Source organism: Rhodamnia argentea, chromosome 9 (genome assembly GCF_020921035.1).
Source record: "Rhodamnia argentea isolate NSW1041297 chromosome 9, ASM2092103v1, whole genome shotgun sequence".
Classification (NCBI taxonomy): Eukaryota; Viridiplantae; Streptophyta; class Magnoliopsida; order Myrtales; family Myrtaceae; genus Rhodamnia; species Rhodamnia argentea.
The window spans coordinates 3387530-3407198 of NC_063158.1; the positions used below are offsets into that span (position 1 = coordinate 3387530).

Below are 19669 nucleotides of genomic sequence, written 5' to 3' on the forward strand. Positions count from 1 at the left end.
CCGACTTGGGAAGGGAAGTATCTTTTTCTCTATCTTATATTATTCTCAATATGATACTCTTTTTCCTCCTTGCGGGAGCACATGATTAACGCATGGTCATCTTCGAACAACTGGAGCATGTTGAGTCCTCAATTGACCGATCTCATGCGCATTTCTCTTTATACGGGGGCAATCCACTCTCTCCCCATTCCTTGAGAATTCTTTCACGTTTGAATATGCTTGATTTGCACTTTTTTATGAAAAATTAAATCAAATTGAATTTCATGAATTTCATTTCATCAAATTTTTGTCTGCATTGGTAATTTTCATTGGGAGATAATTTAAATCGGGCAATCTCTGTGGTCCAAATGATCATACCGAATGAGAAAACCTCGGGACGACGAAAGGCAAGCTATTTCCATACACGTCATGCATTTCCAATCCCCAGTGAGCTGAGTGAGGATTTCCATGCCCACAAGGTAAAAGGGTTATCTCGCGAAAAGTATGACGACCAAAATGATGAAAGGCATTCATTTCATCTACCCATACACTACAGGTTTCCCTTTGCTTAACCCCTTTGAACGGTGGTTTTATTTCATACCCCTGTCGGGAACAACCCCACACCGGGGCAATTCTCAGATCAAGGAATGAGTAAAATTTTATTGCTCTCACTTGCATCAATCTTTGAGTGTATTTATTGCATGCGAATTTTGTATTAGTCCAAGTGCCTTAGACATGACGAAGAGCGTTTCATTCTCTACATCATACACATTTATCCCTTTGCAAACCCAATTTGAGCGGCGGATTCATTTCTCATAACCCAATTGGTGATCATCCTAGCAAGGAATCATTTCGGATCATCTGACGAATGAGCAAAATGCCTTGGGGCAAACTCGAACTCGAAAGATTTGCCAACAAAATATGCGGGGCCTGGACGAGACCCCTTCCTTCCTTTTGAAAAAAGAGAGGCGAGAGAAGGAAGTAAGAAAAGCAAAGGTTTACCACTAAAAAAAAGAAAAGAAAACAGTGGGCAAAATTTTGAACATCCCAAAATCCCAAAAAAAAAAGGGAAAAAGAAAAAATGAGAAATGCGGTCCAAAAAAAAAAGAAAAAAAAGGGGCCATTTCCTGTAAAAGAAAAGAGGAAAAACTCCCGGAAAATCTCTAAAATAAAGGGGTGTCTCGGTTGGACGCATTAGAATGTTCCCCAGAGAGTCCGCAAGAATACAATTCTAAGCAAAGAGATGGTCACTAGTCTCATCATTATGCACCCTTTGTTGCAAATAAGCCTTTCATTTCTAGGCCTACCCTGAACCTACATTACAACAGTTACCAAAAGTCTCTTCAGATTAGGGCACTTGGGTTAATGTAGGATTTTGAATTGCTTATAAATATCGCTCAAAGAAGTGTGGGCAAGATCATTTTACTTCATTTTGCGGGGTTCCCGACTTGTAAACCCGATGCGAGCCGACAAGAATCTCATTTCATTTCAAAGCCAAAAATGACTCATATGAGTCCCCTTTGATAAACCTCTGACCAAGCCTAAATTACGGTCCCTATAAAAGACCTCACGGATTGGTCTAGTCATACCGATTGCGAGAATACCTGGACCCTTGTCAAGTGTGATGATGGCAAATTTTTGAGTGATTCTCGTACCAGCATCAATGGTCGGGTTTCAAAAGCCTTTTCATGAGAATGAGTGAAAGTCCTTTCTGATCGAAGGTTCCTCATTCAATTTGTTCAGATTTATCAAAAGAATCAGACAAGCTTGCCTCATTGATAGAATTCCCCAATGAAGCTTTATAATGCAAGCAAAAAGCTCACAAATTTTGTTAACATATGATGTTGCATTTGCTCATAATTGCACCACAAGTCATTAAGTAGGTATGATGCGATCAGCCTAGCCCATTCATATTCATTGCTCGGAAAATCCAGGTAAGTTTTTCGAACCATTTTCAAAATTGACTTTAGTTGTCATTTTGATCTCTTGTGTATTGACTTGATTCATCTCGGGTGACACATTTCTTCAATACCGATTCGGTTCGGGTAATACACCTCTTATACTTATGCTTTTAGTCCATGATTGACCTGCTCTCATGGTACCTTTATCCGAGTTCATAATCTCGATTTGCTCTTGTGGTGCGGGTACATATCTTGCTCATGATCGACCTGCTCTCATGAGGTATTTATCAAACCATGGATGGATTTGTTCTCATGGTTTCAATAAATCTTTATCAAGTTCATTGATGGATTTGCTCTCGTGTTCTTGATTTCTTTTATTCATATCATAATCTCGATTTGCTCTTGTGATCTGAATAGTTTTCCAATCCATCATCTCGATTTACTCTTGTGGTCTGGATATTTATTCAACTCATGATTAACTTCATGAGACAATTTTATCGAACCAGGATGGATTTGCTCTCGTGGTCTCGATAAATTTTTGTTAAAGTCATAATCTCGATTTGCTCTTGTGGCTTTAATATTCATTTAGTTCATAATCTCGATTTGCTCTTATGATCTGAATACTTTCCACTCCATAATCTCGATTTGCTCTTGTGGTCCGGATCTTTATTCAACTCATGATTAACCTCATGTGATAATTTATCGAACTAGGATCGATTTGCTCTCGTGGCCTCGATAAATTTTTATTAAAGTCATAATCTCGATTTGCTCTTGTGGTTTTAATATTTATTCAGTTCATAATCTCGATTTGCTCTTGCGATCTGAATTTTGTTCCGGGTTCATAATCTCGATTTGCTCTTGTGATCCCGAAAAACATATCTTTAACACTACACATATCTTGCGCTGTCTCGCGTCAGGGAGAGGTCTCTGATAACAGATGGGCCCAAGACCTTGAAATCCTCGCATCAGAAGCTTGGAAATTAAGAGAATCATCAGCTTATGAGGTATCCGGTGAAACAGGTATTCTCGTATGCGATCCGTGTGCAAGTTTCTCTAATATGGAAAAAAGAGAAGTTTTGGCACACGTTTTCTATAGTCCCGCATATCATGCATCACTTTCGTTGCTTTAGAAAGAAAAGGGATTCAATCCCACCAAAAATTGCTATCACTCGCATTAGCAAAATTTAGGTTGCAATCTTTGGTCTTTGAGCGAAACCTCTACGAGCTTCCACTCAAAGAGGGGTAGCTGTTGACACCTAAATTTTAATTTTTAGAAAATCATTCATATAAGCATAAAATGAGAGTTATTCATAATTCTCACAAAAAAATAAATTTTCATGCATTGCATATTTAATTTTCACCGGTCAAGTGTACGTCATGTCAGCTAGGGTCAGAGAAGAGTCAATTGAGCATGATTCCAACGAACGACCGAGTTAAAATCGACTCGAAAGTCACTAGAGAGGTGCAGAATTTTTTACCATAATTTTGGACTCAAAACAGCCCGTTTGAGCTCTTAAAATTGCAAAAAGGCCTTAATTAATTGCCCATTTTATTATTTAAGGTCCAAGTGAGTCCGGGATCACAAAATGAGCCCATAAAACATTGAAAAGTAGCCCATTTCGCCCTCCTCATTCATTTGGCCGAAAATTTGAAGGAATGCAAACCAAGTGAGACTCCTCAAAGTGCAGATTTTTTAATCCAATAGTTAAAAACTCAATCAAAGTCCTACTAGGGCTCCCAATCTAACGGTCAACGTTCAATCCTATCTCCACTAGGTTTAGAATACTTAAGCTCTCTATAAATAGAACCCGAAACCTAGGTGAACAGGGGCGATTTTATTCTGAAAATCAAGAGGGACACACGTGAGATTGAGAGAGGGAATAAGGAGGAAGTATTGGTCATAAGATCGGGAGCTTTCCCACGAGGAGGTTGCGACGACACCCATTGATCTTTGCAGGTGCTGCATCAAAACCGGAAAAAGTACGGCCTCAATCGCATGCTATTGGCCTCGGTTCAGCTATCCCACCAGCGTTAGGTTGGCTTCCCCGTAAAGAAACGAAGATCATCCAAACACATCAGATCAACTTGTTGTCTTCTAGTTTATTGATTTCTTTGCAGGAGACAAATTCTGCTAGAAAAGGACAAGGGGGATTGGCAAGACATGAGGACAATTCCTTGAAGTGGTGCCCTTTCTTTCTTTTTTCTGGTTGCACGTGTTACAGCCCATAATACCAAGAAAAGTCTTCAAGTCCCAGTGTTGCAACCGTGTCCTTTGCAAGCTGAGCGTGACTCCCCTTCACGGGCCAGCTGTGATTTTCGGAAGATCGGAGCACAAGACTCAGTGCAAATTCAAGTTTGGGAAGGCAACGTCGCAATCAAGATTGGTGTTGGCTGAACCATCATTGGTGTGCAACATCCCGTAGCCGATTGGTACAATCATCCAAGTTTGGTGTGCAAGTTTTCAATTCAAGCTTGAATTAGGTAACATCTCTATCTCAAGATATTCTGAAAGTTGATTGCATAATTTGAATTTTTAGATGAATGAGACTTTCGGATATGATGAGATTATTATCTAATTTTAAAAAAATCTAAATCGAAAGTTATCTTGTGAATATCTCGAGTATCATTGAATTCGGCTTTGGGATATTGGCATATCTTTGTATATCACGTGATTTGATTTGAATATAATTTGGTTCCTGATCATATCTTTTAGGTTTGGATAGTTATCCAAAAAATCTTTTTTTTTCAAATCTCAAGAGATAATTTTCTAAGTTTAAAAGATATGTGAATCCTTTGCGGATAGGGGCCTATCCTCTTTAAAATTTCGGCACCTACCCCTAGTTGGCCGAGAATTTTTTTTTTTTATACCTTAGTCTAATTCAAATATTTTTATAATCTACCTTGAGTATAATACGTGCTCCCTTGTACCTTGTCCCTCGGAATATGTGCATTGTGGATGACTATCTAACTTCACCCCCGAAGTACGACGTCATCCGCACATGAATTTGTCTAACCTATCCCATAACTTTGGGACCGGATCGACAAATTTCATAATATATAAATTCACTATCCGACCCCACCCCGGGGTACGATGTGAATAAATTACCTTCTGACCCCACCTCCCGGGTACGAAGTGAACTCATCGGAAAAATTCGGACTATAAGGTGTATTATGCTCAAGGTTTATTATATTCTTATTTGATTCATTTTTTCATTAAAAAAATCATAAAAAAAATAATCATATCTTGACCTTAAATGAATTTTTTCGGAAATTATATCTTAATATCACTCTTAATATAAATTGGATTTTGATTAATCAATTTGTGTTAATTGTCGGACCAAAAATCATAAAACCGAAAATTCATTAAAGGGTTATGACATTCCATGTGCATTTCACATAGTCTAATTCGTCATGCATTATTGTATGTCATTCATGCATTTTCATGTCATCAATATAATCCATATTGCATGCCGTGTAGTTCGAAGTTCATGTTCACGTTCCATCAAATTCAATTTTTCCAAAAGCCATTCATGCATTTTTTTTTTATACCACATAACGTAAATAAATCATCTTGCATGTCATATAGGTTAGTTTTCATGTTACACGTCATGTAGTTAGAATTCACTTTCCTTTATATGCATCAAAATACATTTTCTCAATATCATCATTACTCATTTCATATAGTTGCATAGCATTCATCTAATCAAGAAAACCCAAAAATAAATTGCACTTTAATTCATTCATTGAAATCAATTGGATTTGCCAATCAAGAGAATTTTCACAAGAATGGTACCGAAAGGGTGTTAATTGAAAAATTAACATAATCAAGTCTCCGAACCTAAAAGTCTGGTTAGCAGAAAATAAAGTATTCTCTCATACTTTATTTAGGTATCTAATCTACCTTCCGAAAAAGATTAGTGGCGGCTCCAAAGATCGAAAATATTTTGATTGAAATCATATGAACCTAAGTTGCGAATTGGTAGAGCTTGGGAGAGCTCGGGCTAGGTTAATTAATTCATTTAATTAATTTGGTAATCCATTAACCCGAAGTTCAATCACGAATTTTAGGTCACGACAGACATGGACCCGATCCCGATCAGCAACCGTCCGACCTATTGCCAGGATAGGTAGTCTTAGCAAACCAAAGTGGTTCGGATATGAGTAAGGTACCGATGCCACATCCTAAATAAGGTTGGTTGATCGGTTAAATACAGTAATCAGCATTTCTTCCTTTCCTTGAGACCTAGCTAATATCATGAATTGCATAATTAGATAGAACTGTCATTTGGTTGTTCTTGTCTTAATTCATGGTTTAGTAGCAAGCTGCTAAAGTTGCTGCGAGCAAGCGTGTTAATTTGTGCAGAATTCACTCTTTGCTATGATATCTTTGCAATAAAGAAGTTACCGTTTTGTGCCCCGAAAGTTCATAGGAAGGAGGTGCAGTACCTACTACAAGTTCATTATCACAACCGGTTAACTACAAAATCACGCTTCCATTTCATGCAAGGCTTTTGCAAAACCACAACCCTTTAGCTTCCTTCTGGCCCTTGGGAACTCACAAGAATCATTAGAAGAACCCGTAATGCAAAGATGTAGCGGCAACATTGCTAAGACCGTATTTGAGAGTTCACAATCAAATAACATATGTTCTTGGGATTCACAGCTACGAGCACACGAGAGAAAGGAAGTAGACACAAATTATCCTTGTACTCAATCTATCAGAATTTGGACAGATCATTCGGAGTGATCATCCGAACAACGATCCAACTTTTTGCACCATTGGAGTGACACAAATGAGGCTATGCCAATCAAGCTTAGAAAACTTCGAGTCGGCAACAAGACTGATATTATTAAATTATGTCTCAAGTTTGAATTGTTTACGGATATAGATCGGTTAGTTAAATATGCAAGATTTGCCTGGTCAAGAAGTGAATTCTTTGAATCTCGTGCAATGGAGGACTTGTTCAACAGAAAGTGAATATTGGACACTACAGGACAAAATAGCACATGTGTTATAAATATATGTATTCATTATTTGGGGGTAGAGAAGTCTTTTGCCAGGAAAGAAACAAAAGAACCAGGGTTTCTTGGCTTTTATTTCTATCTTGCGGTAGTCGCCTGCGATAAAAGGTAAAAAGGAGACTTCGTGGGCCCTTCTCCATTTTTGTTACGAATAGCCGCATCGCGAAGAGAAGAAGCGTGCACAGTAACCTACGTGGAAAAGGACGAACAGACGGCCACGTCCTCTTGATTGCCCGAAGGAGTCCGAACACATAAGATTTGTGTGTGAGTTTTTATTATATCCAATTGAGTTGTTTTATTTATAACCACTTTGAGTTTGGATATAATCTAGGGGCGGAAAACATGAGCGTATTAAGCAATTGTAACTCAAATTCTCCTATTATAGTGAATTGTTCTTGCTAGCTCTCTCCGTGGATGTAGGTACCGATATTCGAATAGAACCACGTAATCTTTTATGTCATTTATCGTTTCTCGTTATTTTTCTATGTTTTCACATTGACTTTTTTGCAAGATCATGTGATTGCAATTATATTTGGAATGAAAGCTGAAATTGAAAAGTTTAACTGAAGGAACAACTTTGGGTTATGAAGCCTCAAGATGGAGGCGTTATTAACAATTCAAGGTTAAGCAGAATCATTGGAAAGCAAGGCTGAGTTGCCCGAAACGATGACAAATATTGAAAAGGATGTGTTAATGAGGAAAGCTAGGAGTTTAATCCTGTTGAACTGATCGGATGAAGTGTTAATAGAGGTAGGTGAGGAGAAGGATACCGCAGCGTTGTGGACAAAACTTCGGGCTCTCTATGTAACGAAATGTTTGAACAATCGTTTATATATATATTGAAGAGAATGTCTTAATTTAGATATACTAAAGGTACGTCTATCGGAACCTACCTAGATGAATTTAATAAACTCATGATGGATTTGAAGAATGTCGATAAAACACTTGATGATGAAGAGTAAGGCATGATGTTGTTGGCTTTTTTACCAAAGTCATGGGAGCACTTCACTGATTCACAGTTACGGATGCATACTACGATTACCTCAGAAGAGGTAAAGTCTACCTTATTTTCTAAGGAGTGGCAGAGAAAGTTGCGAGATGACAGTCTAATGTAAGATGAAGTGCGGGGACTAGTGATTCGAGGTAGAGAATAACAGCGGAGATCCAGTAGCAACAAAGGTAAAACCAGGTCTAAATCACGCTATAGAAAGTCCAAGGGATGCATGAAGTGTTTTGATTGTCACGAGGAGGAGCACATCAAGAGAGATTATCCTAAATTGATAAACAGAGGTAATAAGCGGAAAACCACAAGCAGTGTGGCGAATATTGCTTATGAGAGCACTAGTGATGCAGAGGCTATCTTGTATGTGACTATAGGTTTGTCGGGAGACGAATGGGTGCTACATTCGGGGTGTTCTTATCATATGACGCCTCGTAGGGACTATTTTATGACTTACCGGACTATAGATGGTGGTAGAGTTCTGTTGGAGAATAACGCAGCCTGCAAGATTGTGGGGATAGGAACAAGACGGATTCAAATGCATGATGAAGTAGTGTGCACATTAATAGACGTGACGCATGTACTAGAACTCAAGAAAAACCTTATTTCTCCGGGGACACTCGATGATATCGGGTGTAAGTACACCGCTGAAGATGGAGTGCCGAAGATCTCTCGAGGTGCCATGACAGTGATGAAAGGGAAGAAAGTGAGTTCTCTCTATCATCTATTGGGAGAGACCGTGACGGGAGTTGCATCAAGTGAGTCAGATTCTGATTTAACTCGGTTATGGCATATACATTTGGGGTATATGAGTGAGGCATGTATGATGATGTTGAGTGATAATGGGTTGTTAAAGGATCAAAAAACAAGTAAGTTCGACTTATGTGAGCACCGCATCTTTGGGAAGCAGCGCCGTATTAAGTTTACTACAGGTATTCATTCGATTAAGCAACCGATTGAATATATTCATTCAAATGTTTAGGGCTTGTGTCCGATTCCTTCGAAAGGAGATGCCCTATATATACTAACCTTTATCGATGACTATTCCATGAGGTATGGGTATACTTTTCGAAGCAAAAATCTAATGTGTTCGATCGGTTCGGAAAATTTAAAGCATTGATTGAGAAACAATCAAATAAATAAATCAAGTGCTTGAGAACAGATAACGCCATGGAATTACGTGGTAAAGATTTTGCCGAGGTCTGTGAGAGAGAGGAGATTGTGAAACAGTGCACAATACCCGGGACACCACAGTAAAATGGCGTGGCGTAATGAAAGAACAGAACTTTACTTGAGTTGGCTTGGAGCATGCTTTCGCATGCTGAAACATGCAATGAATTTTGGGCCAAAGCAGTAATATAGCATGCTATTTAATTAATCGATCTCCATCATCTGCCATGGTCGGGGAAACTAGATTACTCTAGATTATGAGTATTTGGATGTCCCGCGTATGCTCATGCGAGTGATGTAAGCATGAGCCGAGATCAAATAAGTGCGTATTTCTATGTTATGCACATGCGGTGAAAGGCTACCGATCGTGGTGCACCGATCCTAGATCACCCGATTTTCTAATCATCAAAGATGTGAGCTTCGACGAGACCGCAATACTTTGATAGAGGAGTTTCGAGACACAACCAACAGAGCAAACAGATCGTGGTGTCGGTAGTGAAGTGAAGCTTCAAGTGGAGACTTCGAAGACCTCGGAGGTAACAAAGATTGAGACTGCAGATGAGGTCGCAGTTCCTGAAGTTGGTGATACTGAACAAGCAACACGGCCGCAACGTAGTATAGCCGCAGACGTAAAGAGAAGGAAAATTAAACCACCAGTACATTTTACTTATACAGATATTGCTTATGCTTTGACCGTAGGTGATGAGGTGGAGATAGATGAATCTTCGTCTTACTCTAAGGTAATGGCTAGTTCTAAGTCATCACCGTGGCTAGGAGCTATGAGTGAAGAGATGAAATCACTCCATCAAAATTAGACATGGGAGCTAGTTAAAGTACCTAAGAGCCAGAAGACTATCGGAAGTAAATGGGTTTACAAACGGAAAGAGGGCATTCTCGGTGTCAAGGCAGTGAGATATAAGGCGAAACTTGTTGCGAAGAGGTATACACAGAAGGAGGGCATTGACTACAACGTGGTGTTCTCTCCTGTAGTAAGACATACTTCTATTTGTGTTTTACTTGCCTTAGTTGTTGCACGGGATCTCGAGTTGGAGCGACTTGATATGAAAACGGCATTTCTTCATGGTAAGTTGGAGGAGCAGATTTACATGAGGCGGCTAGAGGGAATTGCTATTTTGGATAAGGAAGACCATGTTTGCTTGTTAAAAAAATCATTATATGGGCTAAAACAATCTCTTAGGCAATGGTACAAGAGTTTTAATGCTTTCATGGCTAGTCAAGACTATTCAAAGAGTCTGATGGATAGCCGTGTTTATTTTAGGAGATTGGAGAATGGCTCTTTGATATATCTGTTGTTATATGTGGATGATATGTTGATAGCAGCTAAGAATATGCCCGATATTGATGTGCTGAAGAGTCGGTTGAGTGCTGAGTTTGAGATGAAAGATTTATGTGCTGTAAAGAAGACATTGCGTATGGAGATTTTGCGTGCCAAGATTGTAGGATTCTTACTTCTGTCTCAAAAAATATATATATATTGAGAAGATTTTAACGCGTTTTAATATGTAGTTAGCAAAGTCTGTAAGTCACCATTGGCGAAGCACTTTAAACTTTTAGTTAAGTTATCACCGCAAACCGAGGAGGAGGAGCATACGTCTCATGTTCCTTATTCTAGTGCAGTGGGTAGTATTATGTATGCTATGGTATGCACTAGGCTTGATATTTCATAAGCGGTCGGTGTAGTCGATCGTTATATGAAGCGTCCTAATAAAACTCATTAGGAAGCTATGAAATGGATCTTTAGATATTTGAAAGGAACAACATATGTTGGTATAGTATACCAAAGGGACAATAATGACAGAGAGACCCATGGTTTTGTGAATTCTAATCATGCAAGTGACTTGGATGAGTGCGGGTCTTTAGCGGGGTACTTGTTTACGCTTGCAGGTGGCGTAGTTAGTTGAAAGGCATCCTTACGGGACCACGTTGCCTTGTCGTCGACCGAGGCGGAGTACATAGCATTGACCTTTATAGTGAAAGAGGCGATATGGTTACAGGATTTGCTATTGGACTTTGAGTTAGAACAGAAAATTATTGATATAAACTGTGATAACCAATGTGCAATATATCTAGCGTATAATCCGGTTTATCATGAGCGAAATAAGCATATCGACATCGGGTAACATTTCATTCGAGATGTCTTAGCGAAGGATAAGGTTGTTGTGAAAAAGATAGGGACAACAGAGAACCTGGCGGACATGATGACTAAGCATGTTCGTTTGGCAAAATTCAAATTTTGCTTGAGCACTATTGGCTTTTGCAAAGAGTAAGCGTCCTTCGAGGCGATAGGAGAGCAACATGAATAATGAGTACTATGAGTTGGCTTCAAATATCAAGTCGGAGAATTGTTAAATTATGTCTCGAGTTTGAATTGTTTACGGTAATAGATCGGTTTGTTAAATATGCAAGATTTGATTGACCAAGCAGTGAGTTCTTTGAATCTCGTGCAATAGAGATAGAACATGTTCAACAGAAAGTGAATATTGGACACTAGAGAACAAAATAAGGAGCACACGTGTTATAAATATATCATATATGTATTCATTATTTCGGGGCAGAGAAGTCTTCTGCCAGGAAAGAAATAAAAGAACAAGAGTTTCTTGGCTTTTATCTCTATCCTGCAGTAGCCGCCTGTGATAAAAGGTCAAAAGGAGACTTCGTGGGCCCTTCTCCGTTTTCATTCTGAATAGCTGCATAGCGAAGAGAAGAAGCGCGCCCGGTAACCTTCGTGGAAAAGGACGAACGGACGGTGACGTCCACTTGATCGCCCAAAGGAGTCTGGACACAGAAGATTCGTATGTGAGTTTTTATTATGTTCAATTGAGTTATTTTGTTTATAAATACTTTGGATGTGGATATAGTCTAAGTGTGGAAAATACGAACGTATTGAGCGATTGTAATTCCGATTCTCTGGATTGCTCTTGCCGACTCTCTCCGTGGATGTAGATATCGATATTCGGACCAAATCACGTATTTTTTTGTGTCATTTATCGTTCATCGTTGTTTTTCTATGCTTTTGTATTGACTTATTTACAAGATCCTGATTAGTTTTCGCGTTATATTACAATTGATATCCCCAGCAGCAAAACCCACTCTCAAATGTCTGATCTCTCCTTGAGGGAGAGGGATCTGTTGTGCTCGATTGAAGGCTGATGGCTGAAGGGTAGAAGTATTAGTAAAACACTGACCCCGTCTCAAATTCAGTTCAGTAGAAATGCAAATCTTATCAAAGAGGATCCGGAGTTAGTTTCTTTATTCATTTGCACCCAACACGTCGCCGAGCACACGTCATTCGAGTTTACTTTGCATAAAATGAGATTTTTTTTTTTTCGTTTGATAATGAATGAGAAAGAACGGGAGCCACATTTTCTGTGATCAAAATCCCACGTCTGTACATTAGTTTATTAGCTATGCTTGTCTAGTTACCAGTTGACTGTTTTATAATTTACCCAAAGGAAAGGAGGTCCACGAATCATTGTAGGCGGCAGCGGCAGGGGCGGCTTACGAATGAAACAAATAGTCTGTATTCCATTCTGTTTTGTCTGCGGTCCATGGCTTCGATGGGGCATGTTCATAACAACCAGTCAATTTCTTGCGCAATTGTGAAGCAATCCATTGCATCGGTCCCTCTTTGCTTCTGTCAAAACGGAGAACGAAACAAAGCCTATCAACTATCACCATCATATCCATTCGCCGAAAAAATCAACTTCTGCCCAGAAGGAGAAGTCGACTTCTAGAAGAGAAGTGTTATCATGCGTGCATCCAAAACCCTGAAGACGTACAGATGTCAGAATTGAGTTGAGTGTTATCAATTCAAAGATTTAGCATTTGAACTTTTGAATGCTTCCTATAATCTGTCCATGAGAACGACCCTCCACTCAAGACCTAAAAGCCTTCAAAATAACCTAGGAGGGGTAAACTTCGATGTCAATCCCAATAGACACATCGCAATTTGTCCGTGGCTTATCTTCAACCGTTGATTGCGGCGAGAATAAAAAAAGATGAAAACTTGTCCATGATTTAATCGTTGAAATAGTAAATAACTTCTGTCTTGATTACTCCTAAAGCAGCATTATTTTAGGGGAAGAGATAATGTTGCCCTAGAGAGAAAAATAAAGAAATGCAGGAGGACCACCGCAATGGCCTCCATATAGTAGAATAAAAAGAGGAGCATACACCTATGTCGATTCAGAAAGAGGCGAGCCTAGTAAGTCATAAGCGCAGAGATATGAATTTCTTTGCCTTGATTTTTTGCCTTTACCTTCTCTGGGGCTTGTTCCGAGCTCTGTCTTTCGTTGTAAAGAGAAGCAAAAGGTCTCCCTCCAACCTCCCACCCGGTCCACGCCCTCTTCCGGTCATCGGCAACCTTCTCGAACTCGGAAACCTTCCCCACAAGTCTCTTGCCAAGCTCGCTGGCACTTACGGACCCATAATCAAGCTTCATCTCGGCTTTGTAACCACGGTTGTGATCTCTTCCCCGACGCTCGCCAAAGAGATCCTCCAAACTCATGATGCTATCTTCGCAAACCGCACGACTCCCGACTCCATCACAGCCCATGACCACCACCAGCTCGGCTTGCCTTGGATACCCGTGTCGCCTCTCTTCCGGGACCTTAGGAAAATATACAACTCGCACCTTTTATCCAGCAGGAAACTCGATTCCAACCAGCATCTTCGCAGCAAGAAAGTGCAAGAGCTCGTTGCCCACGTTGCGAAATGTGCACGCAATGGTGGCATCCTTGATGTTGGTGAGGCAGCTTTTAGGACTACCCTTAACTCTCTGTCTAACACGGTTTTCTCTTTGGACATGACGGACCCTTCAACTTCTGCCAAGGAGTTGAAGGAGGTCATGTGGCAAATCATGGCCGAGGTCGGAAAGCCAAACATTGCAGATTACTTTCCCGTGCTCAAGAAGATTGACCCCCAGAATGTGAAGCGGCGCACTGAATTGCACTTCAGTAAGATGTTTGATATCTTCGATGGGCTGATCAAGGAAAGGTTGCAGCTGAGGGCGCAGTCTGGTGCCGCCACATGCGACGATGTTTTGGATGCTCTTCTTGATGTTGTGGAAGATAAGAGCGAGGACCTGGACATTTCTATAGTCAAGCATCTGTTTCTGGTAATCTGTCCTGATATTCATGCTTGCTTCTCTATGTTATTTTCTGATAAATCAAACGATCTTTGATTTGCACATTTTGTCACCATCGAACTATAGCAGCAACCTGTGCCGCCCGCACATGTTGGCTTCTTTTTCCCCACAAACTCAATCTCAATCAACCCTTCATCAGTACTTATCATGCTATTATATCTCCTGCTGTGATGACTACAGGACTTCTTTGTTGCTGGTAGCGAAACCACTTCGAGTACTCTAGAGTGGGCGATGGGGGAACTACTTCGCAACCCGGAGAAGCTATCACGAGCGCAAACCGAGCTCCATCTCCTCATCGGAAAAGGCAAACAGATTGAAGAAGCCGATATATCTCGTTTACCCTATTTACAAGCAACTGTAAAAGAAACTCTTCGACTGCACCCGCCGATTCCACTTCTTCTCCCTCGCAAAGCCGAAGCCGACACACTAGTAGGGGGTTTCACTATTCCAAAGGGTGCGCAAGTGCTTATTAATGCGTGGGCTATAGGAAGAGATCCTGCCATTTGGGCCTGTCCAAATGAGTTCATGCCAGAGAGATTTCTAGGATCTAACATAGATCTCAGGGGACAAGACTTCGAGCTCATACCATTTGGTGGCGGCAGGCGGATTTGTCCGGGATTGCTACTGGCCACGAGAATGTTACATCTGATGCTGGGTTCGCTCATTAACGCATTCAATTGGAGGCTCGAAGATGGTGTCACACCTGAGAATATGAACATGGAAGACAAGTTTGGGATAACTGTGCAACGGGCTCAACCTGTAAAAGCAGTGGCCGTACCAGCATAACTCACGTAAATATTTTATGTCATAACACGTATTACGTCGCCATTACCAAAAAAAAAAAAATTACGAGACCACTCATCTCGACATATTCCCTTTATGAGATTGTTTCTTTGTATGAAATCATTAATCATTTGATGAAATGAACCTATACGGCATTCCTGGTTCTGTTGCCTAGTTTTGGGGGTGATGCTACATTCCATTGTCAAGAAACCTGTGTAATATAAACTGTTTGCTACTAATTTGATGAGTAAATATAATTTGTACGTTTGTAGTGATTAGCTTTGAAATTGAGAAAGAATATTTCGTTGCTGAAGACATTGCAGAATGGGTCCAGGCAAGTACTTGTAATAAAAACCAACTAACATTACTTATCAGGATTGTGCAAGAACAACAGTTCGCTAAAAAAGAGGAAGTTATAACATATTTCTTAGCATGATTAAGTCTATCCAGCACGGTCGAGCGAATCTGTATAAATCGTTTTCTAGTGTGAGACAATTGCACGAGCAAAGCATTATGTGTTACTCACCTGCATCTGTGCAGTTGCATCTTTAAGCAAGACATCTGAAGATAGAGTAGGAAGACAGGTTATCTGTGACTGTTCTGCTCTTGAACTTCTTTTGCAGCCTCAGGGAAAACAAGTGCCAAAGCAGGAATCTACTCGTGAGCTACGCAATTTGATGGCTATTTGCACAGGGAATTAGCAGTGTTGAAGAAAACTCCTCTAGAATATTTTGATATTGACAAAACCGCCTGTGATTTTTGAATCTGGTAATTGTCACAGGTAATAAATATGAATAGATGAGCTTATATTGATCTTGGTTGGTATTCAGACTCAAATTAAAATTATCGTATATCTACTTCTGAAGGAGTTGAATACGAACATCGTGCATAAATATCGACATTTGAAATGTCTTTCTGTCCAATTATAAACCTTCCTTACAAATTCAGTGTAACCATACGATTGGCCTAGCTGGACCCATTATCTTTCCATCGCTTGCTCTGACATCGACAGGGCTAGTGGCTCTTGTTTTCTAGTATATTCAAACTCGTATGTTTGCCCACATCCCAGTTGCTCATCCCAAAACAACAATTTTCATTTATTTCACATTGTTGTCATACTTATTTACACATCAGCAAAAAACCAAAAAGGACGTGCGTCGTGCACATATTACTCACTGACAAATTTTGAGGTCGGCATTGGTAGGGTGAAAGGCGAAGGCAAGCTGCGAGAAATCCCAAAGAGCATCCCATAAAATTTTTTAGCTCCACGACTTCTCCCCACGACAAGAAGACAAGTGCTAGTGGGACACAGCAAACCGCACTCAATTATTGACAATTTCCCTTGTCCATTGTCTAAAGATCGAATTATTGACAATTACCGCAACGCCGTGCGATGCGTGGGACGTACTCGACTATTAGTTTTCCAAATTCTTTGATTGACATTAAGTTAACTAGTCCCACTTTCAATCCTGGTTATGCTTTATAGATGAACGACATTAGCGGCAACTCTAAAATCATCTTGCAAGATGACTTCCATTGATAATAATGTTGCTCCTGACATAATCATCCACATTGAAGTTTATAAGTATTTAGTTGTGCTCTGGTTAAACCTTATGGATGGAAGTATTAGTCAGGAGTTACAAATTTTCTCGTCTTCCTTCGTTGTCCTACATGTATCTATGTCTTGTTTTATTTGCATGTAGACTCAGATATGTGTTTGCTAGACATTGCCACATGTGAATTATCTCACGACGGGTAGAGTTATAACGGTGCGTCTGCATAAAAATTTTTGTAGCTGTTAATGCTTAAAACTGTAGTCTACTTTTTTAAAAAAAAAAACACAAACTGTAGACCTACTTTACCTAAAGAGAACCATGCGCTTTAGAAATGTTTTCACTCTATCTCCTAGTTTAGAAGCTTTCATTAGTACCCTAAATTCTAAATTCAGTTTAGACCTACAGTACGTGCTCGACAAATTAAGTTGTTGATATCTCAAGTGAAGATAGTATGGTCTCATACTAGGTTCCCCGTTTGGATCCCGACAACCTCAACTGCAAATGCATTTAGTTACAATTTTAAATTTTAATGACATTTACATGAATCAATGGTTGAAATGATGAAGACATCATAGGGGAATACGAGGAAATAAAGGATCTTTTTCCTAACAGATGGCTAAGGATCTTTCTCATTTGATAGTTTGTGGCCCAATAATTGTTGTAACGGCTCGGGCCCCACGCGCTTCCACTGCGCCACTTTGCAAGATATTGTCCACTTTGGACACACAGTCCTCACGGTTTTGTTTCTCCGAGCGTCGCCCATACAACGCCCGGAAAACACGTCTTGCAAGTCTAAGGGCACCCAAGCCTTATAAACAAGCCCAAGGCTCTCCTCCTAGGCGATGTGGGACGGGGATGTCACAATTGTCGTCTCCAGTCAATCATGACGGCAACTCACCTTGTCGCCGCACATGGTACGACCTATGATGTCCCTAGAAAACTGTCGCCGGAAGTAAGATTTTCGTAGACAAGAGAGTTTGTAGCAAGGGTCCACCAGCCTCCCTTCACGCAAATTTGGAAAGTAAAGGAGTATAAAGACAGAAAATTGAAATTTATACTTACCGTATGTGTATATGGATCATATTGTGCATATGTTGAAGTTTGTTTGGAAAAAAAACAAAACAAAATAGTGCCATTTTTACATCCCACATTGGATGGAAGGTAGGGAGCAAATCTCTTTATTAGTTAGAAGGCTACTATACTCTTTCAAATAAATAAAAATGGCTAAGTGGGCTAGACCGCACCATACCCGTGCGCGTGTGATTGCGTGATTTTGGGGCGATTATTAGGCGCACTTTCGAAATTATAATTAAAATAAATTGTTCATTTCTAACTAAACGGTGCAACCTTACATGTAAGACTTGCAATTATTTTATTAAGTTTATTTTTTGAAATTTAATTAACTGTTTATGTCTAAGAGTTGCAATCTTTGGAACAAGGCAGTTTTTCGGAAATATGGAATGCACTTGACTTCAAGTAGAAAGCGGAGGAGCATGGTACGAACAAATATCTGATTGCTAAGTATTTTGACTTCAAGTTTGTTGATACTAAACCTTTGTTGGAGCAAGTCCACGAACTACAAGTATTAGTCAATAAAATTTGTGCTCTCAAGATAGATATTCCAGATTTTTTTCAAGTTGGAGCAATTATTGCGAAATTGTGTCCAAGTTGGAAAGATTATGGAAAAAGGATGCTGCATAAATTTGAGGACATCACTTTGGATCAAATTCAGAAACATTTTCACAATGAGGAAGGGTCACGTTTACGTGATAAATCTGTTTTGTATGATACTAAAGTGAATTCTGTGGAGGGAAATGGATTTCAATCCAAAACCTACCAGAACTTAAAACACAAGAGATGGCAAAATTTTAAGAAGCCACAGAAGAAGAAGAAAAAGGGTTGCCGCTTTGTTTGTGGCAAGGAGGGTCACTATGTAAAGAAGTGCAGACACCGCAAAAGCACATTTAAGGACAAGAACCCTTCAAGAGTTAAGGCAAATGCAAATATAGTTGAAGAGAACTACGTGGTCATGGTTTCAACCAAGTTTTCGAACTTGAATATTTCTGAAAAGGTTAAGGATTCTGTGGCCATGATTTCTGAGATTAATTTTGCTTCTGTCGAATCTACCCGGTGGATAGATTCTGGTGCAACAGTTCACATATGCAAGGATCGACCAATATTCAAGCAATTCGAAGAGACTGTTGAAGTGAATCTCCAAAAAGTTGAGATGGCAAATAAAGCTCTTGTGAAGGTTGCTAGCAAAGGCAGAGTAATTTTAGATTTTCCTTCCGGAAAGAAGTTTACCCTTCTTTGTACACGAAATCAAAAGAAATCTGGTTTCTGTTGATTTACTTTGTAAAAGGGGGGTTTCAAATTTTATTTGAGTCCGACAAGGTTATCCTGTCAAAGAATGGGCTGTTCATGGGAAATGGTTATTCCAATGAAGGCATGCATCAACCGAGTGTTAATAATAATATCGTCTCTTCTGTTTATGTTGTTGATTCCCCTAATTTATGGCATTGTAGATTATCGCATTTAAATTTTCGCTATTTAAAGAAAATGAAGAAATTAGACTTGATAAGTTTTCATGGCGAATTAAATAAATGTGAAATCTGTGCTAAGTCTAAGTTCACAAAGAGACCACTTCCTAGTGTTAGCAGAAATTTGAATTTATTAGATTTGGTGCATAGTGATATATGTGAATTCAATGGCATGTTAACACGTGGTGGTAAAAGGTATTTCATTACCTTTGTGGATGACTGTAGTAGATATTTATATGTCTGTCTCCTAAGATCAAAGGATGAAGCGTTTAAGAAATATAAGGCTGAAGTGGAAAATCAATTAGAAAGGAAAATTAAAGTTCTACGTTCAAATAGAGGCAAAGAATATTTCCTAAATGATTTTTCAGCCTTGTGTGAAGAACATGGTATTATTCATCAAGTTTTGGTACCGTATACTCCACAACAAAACGGTTTGGTAGAAAAAAAAATAAGTCTTTAGCAAAAATAGTTAATTGTATGCTTTCGAATTCAAAGCTACCAATTAATCTTTGGGTAAAGGCATTGCTTACTGCATGTTACATTCATAATAG

General features: G+C 39.5%; 1 protein-coding gene across 1 annotated transcript; it reads left to right on the forward strand.

The window, feature by feature from the left end:
• Positions 1–13224: 13224 nt before the first annotated feature.
• LOC115737109 (geraniol 8-hydroxylase-like) lies at positions 13225–15186 on the forward strand. The gene is made up of 2 exons (XM_030669084.2): positions 13225–14209; positions 14420–15186. Exons 1-2 carry the CDS (start codon positions 13271–13273, stop codon positions 15023–15025), a joined length of 1545 nt encoding a protein of 514 aa, XP_030524944.1. The 5' UTR covers positions 13225–13270; the 3' UTR covers positions 15026–15186.
• Positions 15187–19669: the final 4483 nt, after the last annotated feature.

Bases quoted from the DNA above. Each gene is read 5' to 3' on its own strand.
- LOC115737109 (XM_030669084.2), top strand. From the start codon at position 13,271: ATGTCGATTCAGAAAGAGGCGAGCCTAGTAAGTCATAAGCGCAGAGAT. The intron at 14,210-14,419 runs GTAATCTGTCCT...TGATGACTACAG, and splicing joins TAGTCAAGCATCTGTTTCTG to GACTTCTTTGTTGCTGGTAG.